At 40.6% G+C, this 12,670-nt stretch overlaps 1 protein-coding gene across 1 annotated transcript in view; it reads left to right on the top strand.

Moving 5' to 3' along the window:
* Window positions 1-546: 546 nt before the first annotated feature.
* The window catches only part of METTL14 (methyltransferase like 14), a 26,096-nt gene continuing 13,972 nt past the window's right edge, over window positions 547-12,670 (top strand). The window contains exons 1-6 of the mRNA XM_015405916.1: window positions 547-626; window positions 2,425-2,513; window positions 5,467-5,557; window positions 7,985-8,065; window positions 9,962-10,049; window positions 10,899-10,989. Coding sequence (XP_015261402.1) covers window positions 561-626; window positions 2,425-2,513; window positions 5,467-5,557; window positions 7,985-8,065; window positions 9,962-10,049; window positions 10,899-10,989 — 506 coding nt within the window. The 5' untranslated portion in view covers window positions 547-560. The remainder of the gene's footprint in view (window positions 627-2,424; window positions 2,514-5,466; window positions 5,558-7,984; window positions 8,066-9,961; window positions 10,050-10,898; window positions 10,990-12,670) is intronic.

The raw sequence follows: 12,670 nt of genomic DNA, 5'->3' as shown, positions 1-12,670 counted from the left end.
AGAGTTGCTTACAAACTCCTTTCCCTTCCCCTCCCCACAACAGACACCCTGTGAGGTAGGTGGGGCTGAGAGAGCTCTGACAGAAACTGCTCTTTTTTCAAGAACAGCTCTCATCAGAACTACCGCTTGCCCAAAGTCATCCAGCCAGGTGCAAGTGGAGGAGTGGGGAATCAAACCCGGTTCTCCCAGATTAGAGTCCGCGCACTTAACCACTACACCAAACTGGCTCTCTTTAGAGAAGAATTATTAACAACTATAGTTTGGGCAAAGTTGTTTCATTCATGACAGCTATTTCTTACACGTTTCTATAAACATGCAGCAAACATGCTTTTTATGTATATATGCTTTGCTCTTGACCTCAACAACAATGGCCGCTAATAGGTAGGGAACGAGAATCGTCGTATGGTTTTCTTCATTGTTTTATGTTCCGTATACTGGCTGGGACGTACTGGCAATTTTTTTCAGCCGCCAGTACTGGCATGAAGGGAGTCGGAAGTGACGTCTTTAATAAGGCGCCGGCTAGACGGCGCATCCTTAGCGCCAGAATTCGTTCGTGGAGGATGAACAGCCGCTTGCAGGAGATCAGAGAGCGGCAGAAATTGCGCCGGCAGCTCCTGGCCCAGCAGGTAGCGTTTATTCGGCTGCCCGGCTTGTTCTTTAAGGGAGGGCCCTCCTTTAGAACGCGGCGGTGACGCGCGTGCGTGTTCTCGTCTCCTGGGGTGGGGAGGGGGATGGTAGGCGCTGCCTCCCCACTGGCCTCTTGGGACGTCAGGCCCCTGTGGGCAGAGTGGGGACGCGGTGTACCGTGGTGCCGTCTCGTCGCCATGCAGATGAGGGAGGAGTAGCGGGCTGTGGGTCTTCCTCCAGTTTAGCCCTTGTTCACACGTGTAGGAGAATTAGATGGAAAAATGGACAGAGCCACTGCAGGTGGAGGGTGACCTTTTGGAATAATGTTAAAAACTCTCTGCGGATGGAAGAACAACCGACAAAGAGTGGAAATAATAGGTACACCCCCCCTCCTCCAGTTCGCTCGTGTGTGTAGAAATACGTATATTTAATGTGAAGAGCATTCGGAGCTGGAGTCTGCGCCTGAGTAGGTGTAATATTAGGGTAACCTGTCTTCCAAGTATAGTGGGGTGAGGGAGATAGAAGTTACCTGTGACTACTTAGAGAAAGGGCAAGATTAAAATATGGCAGTTCCCCTGGTTGACAGAGGAAAAATGTTTTCCCAGTGAATTCATCCCTTGTGTATCCTAGTGGTACAGATTTGGCGGCTGCATTTATAAACTGAATTCTGTTCATCTTTTTAAAGAACATTTTCTCCATGTAAATCTTGCTTAAAATGCTCTTGAGGATTGGTACTTACAGGCATGTGAAAATGAAATCCCTGTGAACTTTTCTCTAACTTAACATATATGCTACAGTTTATGTAACCATAGAGTATATGATTACAGTTGCTCCCTTACAATTTCCTGCATTTTGAAATAAAAGAGAGAAAACAGTTATGCTCTTAACTTCCTGGTTGTGTGAATAAGTGAATCTGTTGTAGGCTGAGGTCTTGTCAGCATTTCCTTTGGATTAAGTCCTGCTGGATTCAGTGGAATTTTCTTCTGATTAAACATGTATTTATTTATTGATTGATTTTATTGATTTTTATCCCGCCCTTTATGGAATAGATGTTAGTTAATTTTCTAAACTGAGTGCTGTATTCTGCATGTTAGCATATTTCATTCGCTCCATAAAAGAAATGTCACCTTATCAGTTTATTGGCTAAGCGGCCTTATTGGACAAATTTCTTATTGGTCTTCCAATGGATCTTCCAATGTGTAGCAGAAACTTCAAAAGGAGCTCTGAGGATGCCGGGCAATTTGGATTGGAGTTATAATGTAGAAACAGAGTAAGCATTTCTCCCCCTTCTGTTTCCATGATAGAAATCCCCCCCCCCCCGCAAACATGTGGTACCACAAACTCACAAAAAATACAATTACAAATAATTCAAGTAAACAAGCAAAATCTTTGGCTGGTTGGGACTCTGGCTATCAGCCAAGGTCCCAAATAATGTATGTGGAGCACTTTGGGCACTAGAAATGAGTTACGTAAATTTGGTGACTGCATTGTTGTTACTTGGGACTGCAAGTTGGGACTGTTATTACTTGGGATTCTTGGCTGAGATCAGTGGAACTCCTGGAAGTGTTGATTAAAGCCACCTTTTGGTAGGAATTGTAACCGCGGTATTCACTTTAGATACAGGGGTATGAAATAAAGTGGGAAGAGGGTGTAAATCCCCTTCAAGCTTTATGAAGATAGAAATCTTTAAGTAATTGTAAATGCTGGAACTGTTACACTTTTACTTCTGCTACTTGTGTTAACAGTAAGTATAACTGGCTGCATAATCTTCTTGTTTTCATTTTGCTTTCCCTTCAGTTGGGGGCAGAAAGCGCTGATAGCATCGGTGCAGTATTGAATAGCAAAGATGAGCAAAGGGAGATTGCTGAAACAAGAGAAACATGCAGGTTTGTACTGCTGGAGGGCTGTTAACACTTCTCATGCCAAAAGCATTTAACGGGATGGAAGGAGAGAATGCTAGCTGCTGCCTTTTGAAGGCTTTTGCCTCTTAGAAGCAGAATTCAGCTCTGAAATTCTAAAGGAATGTATAGAAACCAGTTTGCTAGAAGCAAACCAAGGGAATACTCTCCCCAGTCCCCCTTAGTCATACAGGCAATAAATGGCTGGCTTACATGAATTCCCTTCATCAGTAAATGCCACATGGTGCCTACAAAGTTCTCTTGCCCATCTTCTTTTTAAAAAGTTCCATTCATTTATTAAAAAAAATTTTTTAAGTAATCAGACACAAGTTTTTACTTATTTATTTATTTTCAAGTGAACAACTCTAACTCTAGCTGCCACCAGAAGTGGCCTTCTTGGGGGGAGTCCACCCTGGCTCCAGACTTGGCCAGTGCTACTGCCAGCTTTATACCTACCCCTCAATTAGGACTTTATCCATCTACTGTTATCAGTTCTATTTAAATAAGCTTAAGCTCCCTGATAGTATGAAGCAGGCAAAAAAAAAAAAAAAAAAAGATTCTTTCATGGCCATAAAAAAGCATAGAAACTAAGAACTGAAAAATAAAACAGTATTTCCATCAGCATAGTTTTTAGTAAATTGCTTATAATTCTATTATTGTTCTTATATATTAATCATTTTTAAACTAAAAAAAATTTCTCCAAGCAATTTACAGGGCAGTCCCCAAAAAGAGTTACACCTGTCTCTACTGAAGTCTTTGGGCTTAGAAGGGGGTAGCGCCACCGAGGACTACACCGTTATGAAATGGAAGTTTGAATTCACAATATTTAACATTAATATTCTTCAACAGCCGCTGCTGGAATGATGATCTATTAAACAATCAGGGAGTCTGTACTCTCCTGGTTTCCCACCTGTTGTGTGCCCACAGCAGCTTCTGATATTGATAAATGTATTTAGTGTCAGTAGTTAATTCTGTCATAGTAATTGCCCTTGTGATCCACCTGTCAGAGAGTGGTGACTGACATTTTGGCCCTGAACCACCATTTCAAAAGCACCCTTTTGTACTACAACTGTTTTTATGCCCAAATCAATCTGCATGGCTGTACAGGATGCCTTGCAGTGAAATATTTTAAATACATATTTTAGAATAAACCATAATGAATTGTCCTACAGGATATTAACTTTTTTTTTTTTGCTGTCAGGTCACAGCCACCTTAAAGCAACCCTGTGGGGTTAACAAGGCAAGTCACATTCAGAGGTGGTTTGCCATTGCCTGCCTCTGCATGGCAACCCTGGTATTCTTTGGTGGTCTCCCTTCCAAATACTAACCAGGGCCGACCCTGCTTAGCTTACAAAATCAGACAAGATAGGGCTAGCCTAGACCATCCAGGTCAGGGCATATGACCATTAAGATATAGAGCAGAAGTTAACATAAAGCTTTATATTTATTTATTATTTAACTTCATTTATACCCTGCCTTTCTCCCCAGTGCAGACCCAGAACAGCTTACATCATTATCTTCTCCATTTAATTCTCACAACAGCCTTGTGTGGTAGTTGAGGCCAACAGCGTGTGGCTGGCCCAAGATTACCCGGCAAGCTTCCATGGCAAAGTGGGGATTTGAATCTGGATCTCCAGGATCCTAGTGCAACACTCTAATCCAGGGGTGTCAAACATGTTGTCTGGGGGCCGGATCAGACCCCTGGAGGGCTTCTATCAGGCCCGCAGTAGAACTGGCCATCTCCTCCTTCCAGTTCTGCTGCTGCTGCTGCATCATAGCTTGCTTCGCCAGACTCACTCGCTCAGCCATTTCATGTTTTTTATTTTTTTAATAAATTCCAAAAATATCAAATGTATACATGTACATATACAATATAAATATAACATTAAAAAGTGTTACATTTAAAATTTAAAAACTACAAACCAGCATTTTTCCTCTGCATACTTTACCATTTACCCAAGCTCTTATATCAGTATCTATAGTTCTTGGATGGTAAAAACATGAGGTATCCTATTCATTTAATATCCCTAGAGTTTTGCATACATCTTTCCTGGATAATTATAAGTACTAGATAGCCAATTCACAAATATAGAAAAAGTTCAAGTTATTCAGCCATTTCATGTTTTAAAGTGGGTCCTAGACTCAGAACTCGGAGCATGAGATTTCTGTGGTGAATGTCAATAAATCAAAAGTAGGTTTGCAGCTTAAAGATACACACTTGAACAGCATACTCAAAATTGCAGCAGCACAGACATTTTGATGCAATAATCCAGAACAAGAGGTGTCAGTTATCAGATACTGTTAAATAAAATATTGCAAGAGTGCTAATGTTTCAAGCATGTTTTTATTTTAAGTAAAAAAAACCTTTGTGTTTGTGTCTTTTATAAAGTTTATATCTCTGCTACCTGGCATTACATTTTATGACACACATGGCCTGGCCCAGCAAGGTCTCATTTATGCCAGATCCGGCCCTCATAACAAATGATTTCGACACCCCTGCTCTAGTCCCTACAGCACACTGGCTCTAGAAGGATTCTGTGTAAATATAATGTCATGCTGTGGGTTAGCGAAGAGGATTCAACTGCAGTTCCCACCTATAGATATTCCCAGTAGCTGAAAGATATAGAAACAAATGAGTACATTTCAATTACTAGAAAAGACTAACTGTCCACCCTTAAAAATGTCTGATTTCCTTCAGAATTGTACGGTGACCCTGCATTGGTATTAGAAGAGAAAACATGTTCCAACATGTGGGTCTTTTGAGCATATGTTCTTCTCCAGTCAGTTTTATTAAGTTCAGGAAAAGATTAATAAAAAGAGAAGAATCATGAAAGTGAAGGTGACTGACTCCATGGGAACTAAAGCCAAATCTTAAAGTTAATACTAGGTAACTCACCTTTTCAATCATTATGCTTATGAAATGTTCTTTTCCCATGTCTAGGGCTGCTTATGATACCTCTGCACCAAATGCCAAACGCAAATTTCCAGATGAGGGGGAAGCCGATGAAGAAGAAATAGAAGAATATAAGGGGGTAAAATACCTGTTTGTACAATAGACATTTGTGGCTTCGAATTTTCTAATGATGCACTAAATGCATTGCATTATTGTTGCTGTATATTGTTATAAGAAGACTGACTTTTCAGATGTCTTTATAAATGGCAGCTTTAATAATTAAAGCCATAGTCCCCAGTCTATAATTTATTGGCTTTAAGTACCTTCCTTTTTCTTCCTTAATGGCTTTGGAACAAGACTCAACTGGTTTTATAACAGTATGTATGGAAAAATAATATTAATGCTGTAGCTGCATACTACATTGATAGCTTCTGAAACCTTGACTAGTGTCTCTAGTGAGAGGAGCTTGTCTTCTTGTAGGAGGCTAATACTGGACATTTTTATTATCTATGGGTACTCCAAGCATGATGTTACGTTTGTAACTGGGAAGTAAATTTATTCATTTTCAGATGTGGTCTGCGACATTAAAAAGCTCAGGAGAGCCAGATATGGTTACTAGAGAAGTAAGCAAATGTTAGATCCAGATGTGTTTGTCTTTCTGCCATTTCACTGAGTTTTTCCCAGGGTTTCTTCTCTTATCTGGTCTTTAAAGTCTCCCAAGTTCAGAAAGCAGTTTATGGATTTAAACAAGAAATGTTTAAATCAAGGTATTAAAAAACTGTGAGGACAAGCAGCAGTTTCTGCTCGTGCTGCTCTTGTGCCTGTTGCCTCTATTGCAGTCAAATTTCAGAGGCAAATCAAGTCTATTTTAATGCTCTGTGCGACATGTTTTTTGAGTAAATGCAACCAGCTTGAGATAAGAGGGCTTGTCCTTTCATGCTTTAGTAAACGATTAAACAAAAGAGTGGCAATAAATTGACACTATGGAGGGAGTTGATCAGACAGGGTCTCAGAGAGATGTGTTGGGACAGGTGCAATTTAATTAATAAATGATCTTGAATTGGTGATACTGGTGTGGTAGTGATGTTGTTTAGGATGATGAAAACAAATGGATTGCATGGAGCTCCAAAACGGACCCTTCCAAACTGTGTGAATGGGCAACAAAGTGACTGCTGAAATTTAGCATAAGTAGGTACAAAGTGAAGTATGTTGGAATATAAAATCCTAATTTTACATATCTGCTGATGTATTCTAAACCAGTGGTGACAGGTTTTGTTTTGTTTTTAAAAAAGAACCACGTGGTTTTGGTGGATATCTTGCTGAAAATATCTACTCACTGTGTGGGGCAGTAATTTTTTAAAAAGTCAAATTTCATACATTTTGTAAGAAATTGGGGATAAACTGCCATATAGTAATATTATAAAAGTACATGGTTACAGCCAAATTTGGAATATCGTGTACAGTTCTGGTTGTCATGTCTCAAAAAGAGTGTTGAAGAGCTTTTAAAAAGTGCAGGAAACGGCAGCCTAAATGAACATGTTGTAATAGTTCGCTATTTTAAAGCAAGCTTTTAAATTAGTTAAGCAGGACTGCTTGACTTTTTGATTTGTATGCCCTGGTAAGTACAGTCTCCAACTGAATTTCCTGTCGTAATGTTGGGACACTGCTTTCCTTCGATCCCTTTCCTTTCTAGCGTCCTGCCATGTATTTGGGGGATAGTGACATTCCCTTGCTTTGTGGAAACCTCCCCTAACCCAGATGGCTCAGTTGACCTGAGATGAAGCAGAACAAAGATAAGGAGGGGATGATAAATACCTGTCCTGTTGCGTTAGATGCTGATCTAAAAGATTACATGGCTCTTTCCAGCTGCCGCTTGGCGGGTTCTAAGTGGAGTCTGTCTTGCTTTTATGCTCTCATCTTGCCCATGGCTAAGAATATCAAGACTTTATTGTAGGAAAGGGGTGGGTTCAGGTGCATGAGGGTGAGCATACGAGCTCTTGAGAGTATGAACTGCTTGCTTTCTGACTCTGCCTGCTGTGGAATGTTCCCAGGGTCCCAGCACTCAGGTTGTCCCCTGCAACCGTGCGGCAAGGATTTTGTGACACCCCCCCCACCTCAGTGGCTTGTCCCATACTTGGAGAACCTTTATTAAGCATGAAGAGACCATAGCTATAACAATATGCCAACCTAATGAGTTTTGCTAATGTTGTTTCCCTTAGCTAACACTTTTTTAAAAACAAAAGTCCAGAAGGTCCAAGTTGCAATGTGCACGATGGGATGTATTTAAAAAAGCCTTTCTTTTAAACTTGTGATCCTTGTTTCAAAGTACCCTATTTAAAGTAGCTTACTTGGTATTATGATTCAGTAATGATAGAGAGGGGGCTTTCTGGCACCATCAGGGTTCCCCCCCCTTTCGCAAACCGGCACAGGAACCACTCATGATCTGCTGTTGCAGGAGGCTAATGATCATAGACTGCCCTCTTCTTCCTTCATTAAGAAGCGGAATGATAATGAGAAGAGAAACATCCTGTCTCTACATGTGTATAAAATATGCTTTATTCCAAAGGATGAAGTAGAGCTGCAGCATGAGGAAGAGAACCTGCCCTATGAAGAAGAAATTTACAAGGATTCCAGCACATTTCTTAAGGTAACTCATTCCTCTACTTTGGTGTTGTCATTAGACTCTCCAACCTTATGTTGCTTTTGCACACAAAGTAACTGAAAATAAGAGTTTAGGTCCTAAACATTTCTCTTTAATTAGCAAAAGCTTATTCACTGATATCTTGTTAATCATATTTGTTTTTGAATTACTCTTGAGTCACAGGATCAGTGACAAACTATAAAGTTGTAAGCAGGGAGTTAGACAGTTTCATGGAGATCTGTCAGTGGCTACAAGCCATGGTGACTAAAGAACACCTCCACATTCAGAGGCAGTAGACCTCTTGTTGAGAAATGGACTAATTTATGGTTTTATATCTGCTTACACACGCAACACATGGACTGTGCACACACCTGTATACCATGGGCCAAAGGAAGCTGTTTGCATCATCTACTGTGAGAGCTTTCACATAGGCAACACTTGCCTGCATTTCATGTTAATGTAGCTTGCACACATTCAGCTCAAAGTTCTCATGGGAAGAAGAAGCACATGTTAGCCATTGTGAGCAGAGACAACAACCAAGAAGAAGAAATTCCCCCATTACTGAAGAGACTGGTTATCACGCAGAACACGGACCTGATCGGCATTTGAATTGCAGTTTCCTGTTGATGGTACCTTGTATGCCTGGGAAAGCCAAGATTCATCTGTACTTCAAAGAGGGCACAGGAAGCCGAGACTTCACACCTAGCCAGATGGTGTTCCATGAGATAGAGTGTAGAATTTCAAATATTGGCCCAACCCATAGAATACCTGCCCCTTTCTATATGCACCAATGAGGGAGGTCATGGGATGGACTTGTAAGTAGGTGGGATTACAGTTTGGCAAGGTGCCACCCACCTTGAGATTCAACTATAAAACGCAAAGGTCCTGGGCTAGCCACATTCTACCATCAACTTCAAGTCTCTTGGCTGGCCACATTCTACTACCCTCCCCCTTCCTGCTTTAAAACTCTTTGTCTTTACTGGATCTCTTCGGGATGCGCAGCCACAGTAGCTGGCTAGTTCTAGCAGTGTGAATTAGTAACTACCCCTAGAACTATTCCTTACCCTCCAATTTTCCCTTGCAACAGACAAGGCTTCTGGAACAGGCAAGTATGAACCGAAATAGACACCTACCCACCTCCCAAGTAAATAAGAAACTATTTTTGATATCTTTCTGTAATTCTAAAGGAAACTTGAGTGTATGCTGATGTGAGACTGATTATTTTGCGTGTATGTGACGTTAATATTGCTCAGTAAAAAGATAATTTGTTTTGGAAAAACACCCGTCTTGTCTCCATTACTGGAACTTTGGGTTCAGACACGACCTCCATAAAAGCTGGCCAGGACTCACGTTAAATTTAGTTAGCCTCTGCTGTAAATAAAGCAGTTGGCGTAACACCCTGAATACCAGTGCCAGGAGGTAACGTCAGGGGAAGGCCTCAGCCTCTATGCCCTGTTGTTGGCCATCCAGAGGAACTGGTTGGTCACTGTGTGCTGGACTTGATGGATCACTGGCCTGATCTAGCAGGGTTGTTCCTTCTCTATATACAACTGGTTTTATTATGCATAAAGATGGCAAAGCTGAAACCTGGGAAATATAAGTCCTTAAACATTATTGTTCATCCTGTTCTAGGTAGCTGTTTGTTTCATTATAGGCAATAGAAATATTTCAGATATACAAGCTAACTGTCATTTGTTGCAAAAGGGACAATTGAATGGTCTGTGCATTATGGTATCTATATTATAACAGTATACAGTTTATATCAGTTGAGATTTGAAGACTATCTAGCCAAGGTGTTAAGAACCTCCAAGTTAATAAAAACTCAAGAATGTGAGAGAAGGAAAGATTTATCTGTGTCTCATGATGCCAGTCTTTATTCTTGGATATTTCCCTTTCCTCTAGGGGACTCAAAGTTTAAATCCTCACAATGATTACTGTCAGCACTTCGTGGATACCGGACACAGACCTCAGAACTTTATCAGAGATGTGGGTATGTCAGAATAACATAACATAAATGTATCATTTGAGCTCTCTTCATGTTGCCTTGTTGGGGTTGCAGGTTTGATTATTGTCCAGAGGAAAGCTGTGTCACTTTAGCATCCACCAGTAGTTTAGTATATATGGCAGTGGTTCATCGAACAATGTTAGGTAATTACTGTGTCTGGTTTATAATACATCTATCATGCCTTAATTCAGCCTTTGCAAAAGCGTCATAAATATTGCTGTCTGTCTTCTATATCTAACGATAAAAAAATGTTTTCCATCAAATTATGTAACATGTAGTTCATTCTGGGTAGCATTTTAGATTCAAATGTTAGGATTCCCCTTAAAATGGTGCACCATTACCAAAATTAGATTTCAGATATTCTGTTACCTACACGTGTAGCAGTTATATGCAGACCCAAATAATGCAATCATGCCAAAAGCAATTATGTGTACATGCATACGAATGCCCTAAGCTAATCCCCCCCCCCCAATCTTTAACATTAATTTTGAAAGTTTTATTTTACACAGCGCTATCATCACACTTTGGTGCTTTGCAGAATAATGTGAGTACATAACATAGGAATTCCTTAAAGGATTTAGGAAAGGTGCATTTTGTGATTTATTTTAAGCTTACGTGTATGTTACAGCTCTGGAAGATGTTTGGGCTCTTTAACTACTGGCTTCTAAAGAAGTGGGTAGAGCATTGGGTGGCAACACATTTCAATTCAATCTGTAATGAAAAGGACCAGTTTTGGCTAGAGTGTCCTTCAAGTAAATGAGGTCTCTTTTCCCAAGTCCAGTTATTGATGAAAGTTTCATTCTGCAGAATAACATTAGCATATTTTGCTTTCAGGCTTAGCTGATAGGTTTGAAGAATATCCAAAACTCAGGGAGCTCATCAGGCTGAAGGATGAGCTAATATCTAAATCTAACACTCCCCCTATGTAAGTATATTTGATGGGCTTGATTCTTTTCTCTAGAGCGGCTTAACCTTAATTGTCTGCTAACGATGGTAGTTTCAGCACCTGTTTAAGATTTGCATGTTCTATTTTGGGGTTATGTTTATAAATTAAATGATGTACACTTCCAGAGAATGTATCCACATTGTTTGGGTACTTGAGTTGCACCTAAGATTACTGAAGTCACTGAGTTTAGAGGGGTGTAATTCTGTTTAGGATTGCACGGATGGTGGCTTTAATGTGTGTGATGTAGAGGCTAGAGTGTTGGACCGGGGTCTAAGAGATCCAGGTTCAGATCCCCACTCTGCCATGAAAGCTTGCTGATGATTTTGGGCCTGTCACACACTCTCAGCCTAACCTGCCTCACAGGGATGTGGTGAGGATAAAATGAAGGAGAGGAGAATCATGTAAGCCGCTTTGGATGTGGGATGTGGTAAATTAACTGGGGAAAGATGGCATTAAGGCTGACCTAATGCTTGTTAGGAGCTGCGGTGGCTCAAGTGGTTAAGACGCTGAACTGCAGGCTGTGGAAGGTCGGTAGTTCAGCAGTTCGAGACCCGAGTGTGCCGCATGATGGAGTGAGCTCCCATCTCTAGTTCCAGCTCCTGCCAACCTAGCAGTTCGAAAGCAAGAAATTGCAAGTAGATAAATAGGTACCACTTCGGTGGGAAGGTAACAGCGTTCCGTGCGCCTTGGTGTTTAGTCATGCCGGCCACATGACCACGGAAACGTCTTCGGACAGCGCTGGCTCTTCGGCTTTGAAACGGAGATGAGTACCGCAACCCTAGAGTCGGATTCGACTGGCTTTTGAGCAAGGGAACCTTTACCTTTACCTAATGCTTGTGTATAGTCTCTGTTAGCTTCCCAAGTTCTTGTGTGCAATCCTGTTTTACAGCTTCAGACTCCCTTTGAACACTCCATCCCACAGTTGCCAGAAACCACTCTATTTTCCAGTAATTTAGTTCCAATTTAGTATATGTGCTGCCGAAGTGAGCAGTATTTTCCAGTACCTGGATCCCCTGGCTGAGGTCACTTTTTGTCTCAACACTGTCATATTTTTTAAAAAATATATTATCTTGGGGTAAAGTGAGATGAATCCATATTATTTCTCCTGATTAACCCCAACTCCCTTTTCTCCCTTTATTTTTTGTCTTATTATCTGGTTTCAGGTTACAGAATCTTAGGGCAGGAGCCTGTTTTCTTGTACTTTGTGAAGGGATGGTGTTATATACATAAATAATATTGATAGTAATATTGGGAAATGGAATTTTAAATATTATTTAAGCCATGCTGATGTCCAGAAACATTGCTTCCAAATCAGTGTTTTCTTTTTTTTTTTTGAGCCCCCCGAAGGGGATTTTTATATTACATTTTTATAAACACTACAAACTACAACAGAAATAGAATAAGGGACTACATCTAGGGACAAAGTAAAGATACTCACTAATACCTAAAAACCCAAGAGAGGAGATCTTCTAATCGGCTTACATAAACATCAAGTCTTAATTCCACTAATCCCTTTACAAACTGAGTCAGATATATCATTGTCTTTTGAAGTTCTTAAATTCAACTGTTATTAAGAAATACCTCCAAGCATCTCAATTCAACATTTTTTAAAGGCACACATCAGAGTCCTTCAGCCTTCACTTCTCCTTGCCCCGTCTCT

Source organism: Gekko japonicus, unplaced genomic scaffold (assembly GCF_001447785.1).
Source record: "Gekko japonicus isolate JY-2015 unplaced genomic scaffold, Gekko_japonicus_V1.1 scaffold264, whole genome shotgun sequence".
Lineage (NCBI taxonomy): Eukaryota > Metazoa > Chordata > Lepidosauria > Squamata > Gekkonidae > Gekko > Gekko japonicus.
Note: the sequence above shows the minus strand (reverse complement) of the source record. Positions and strands in the feature narration are given on the sequence as shown.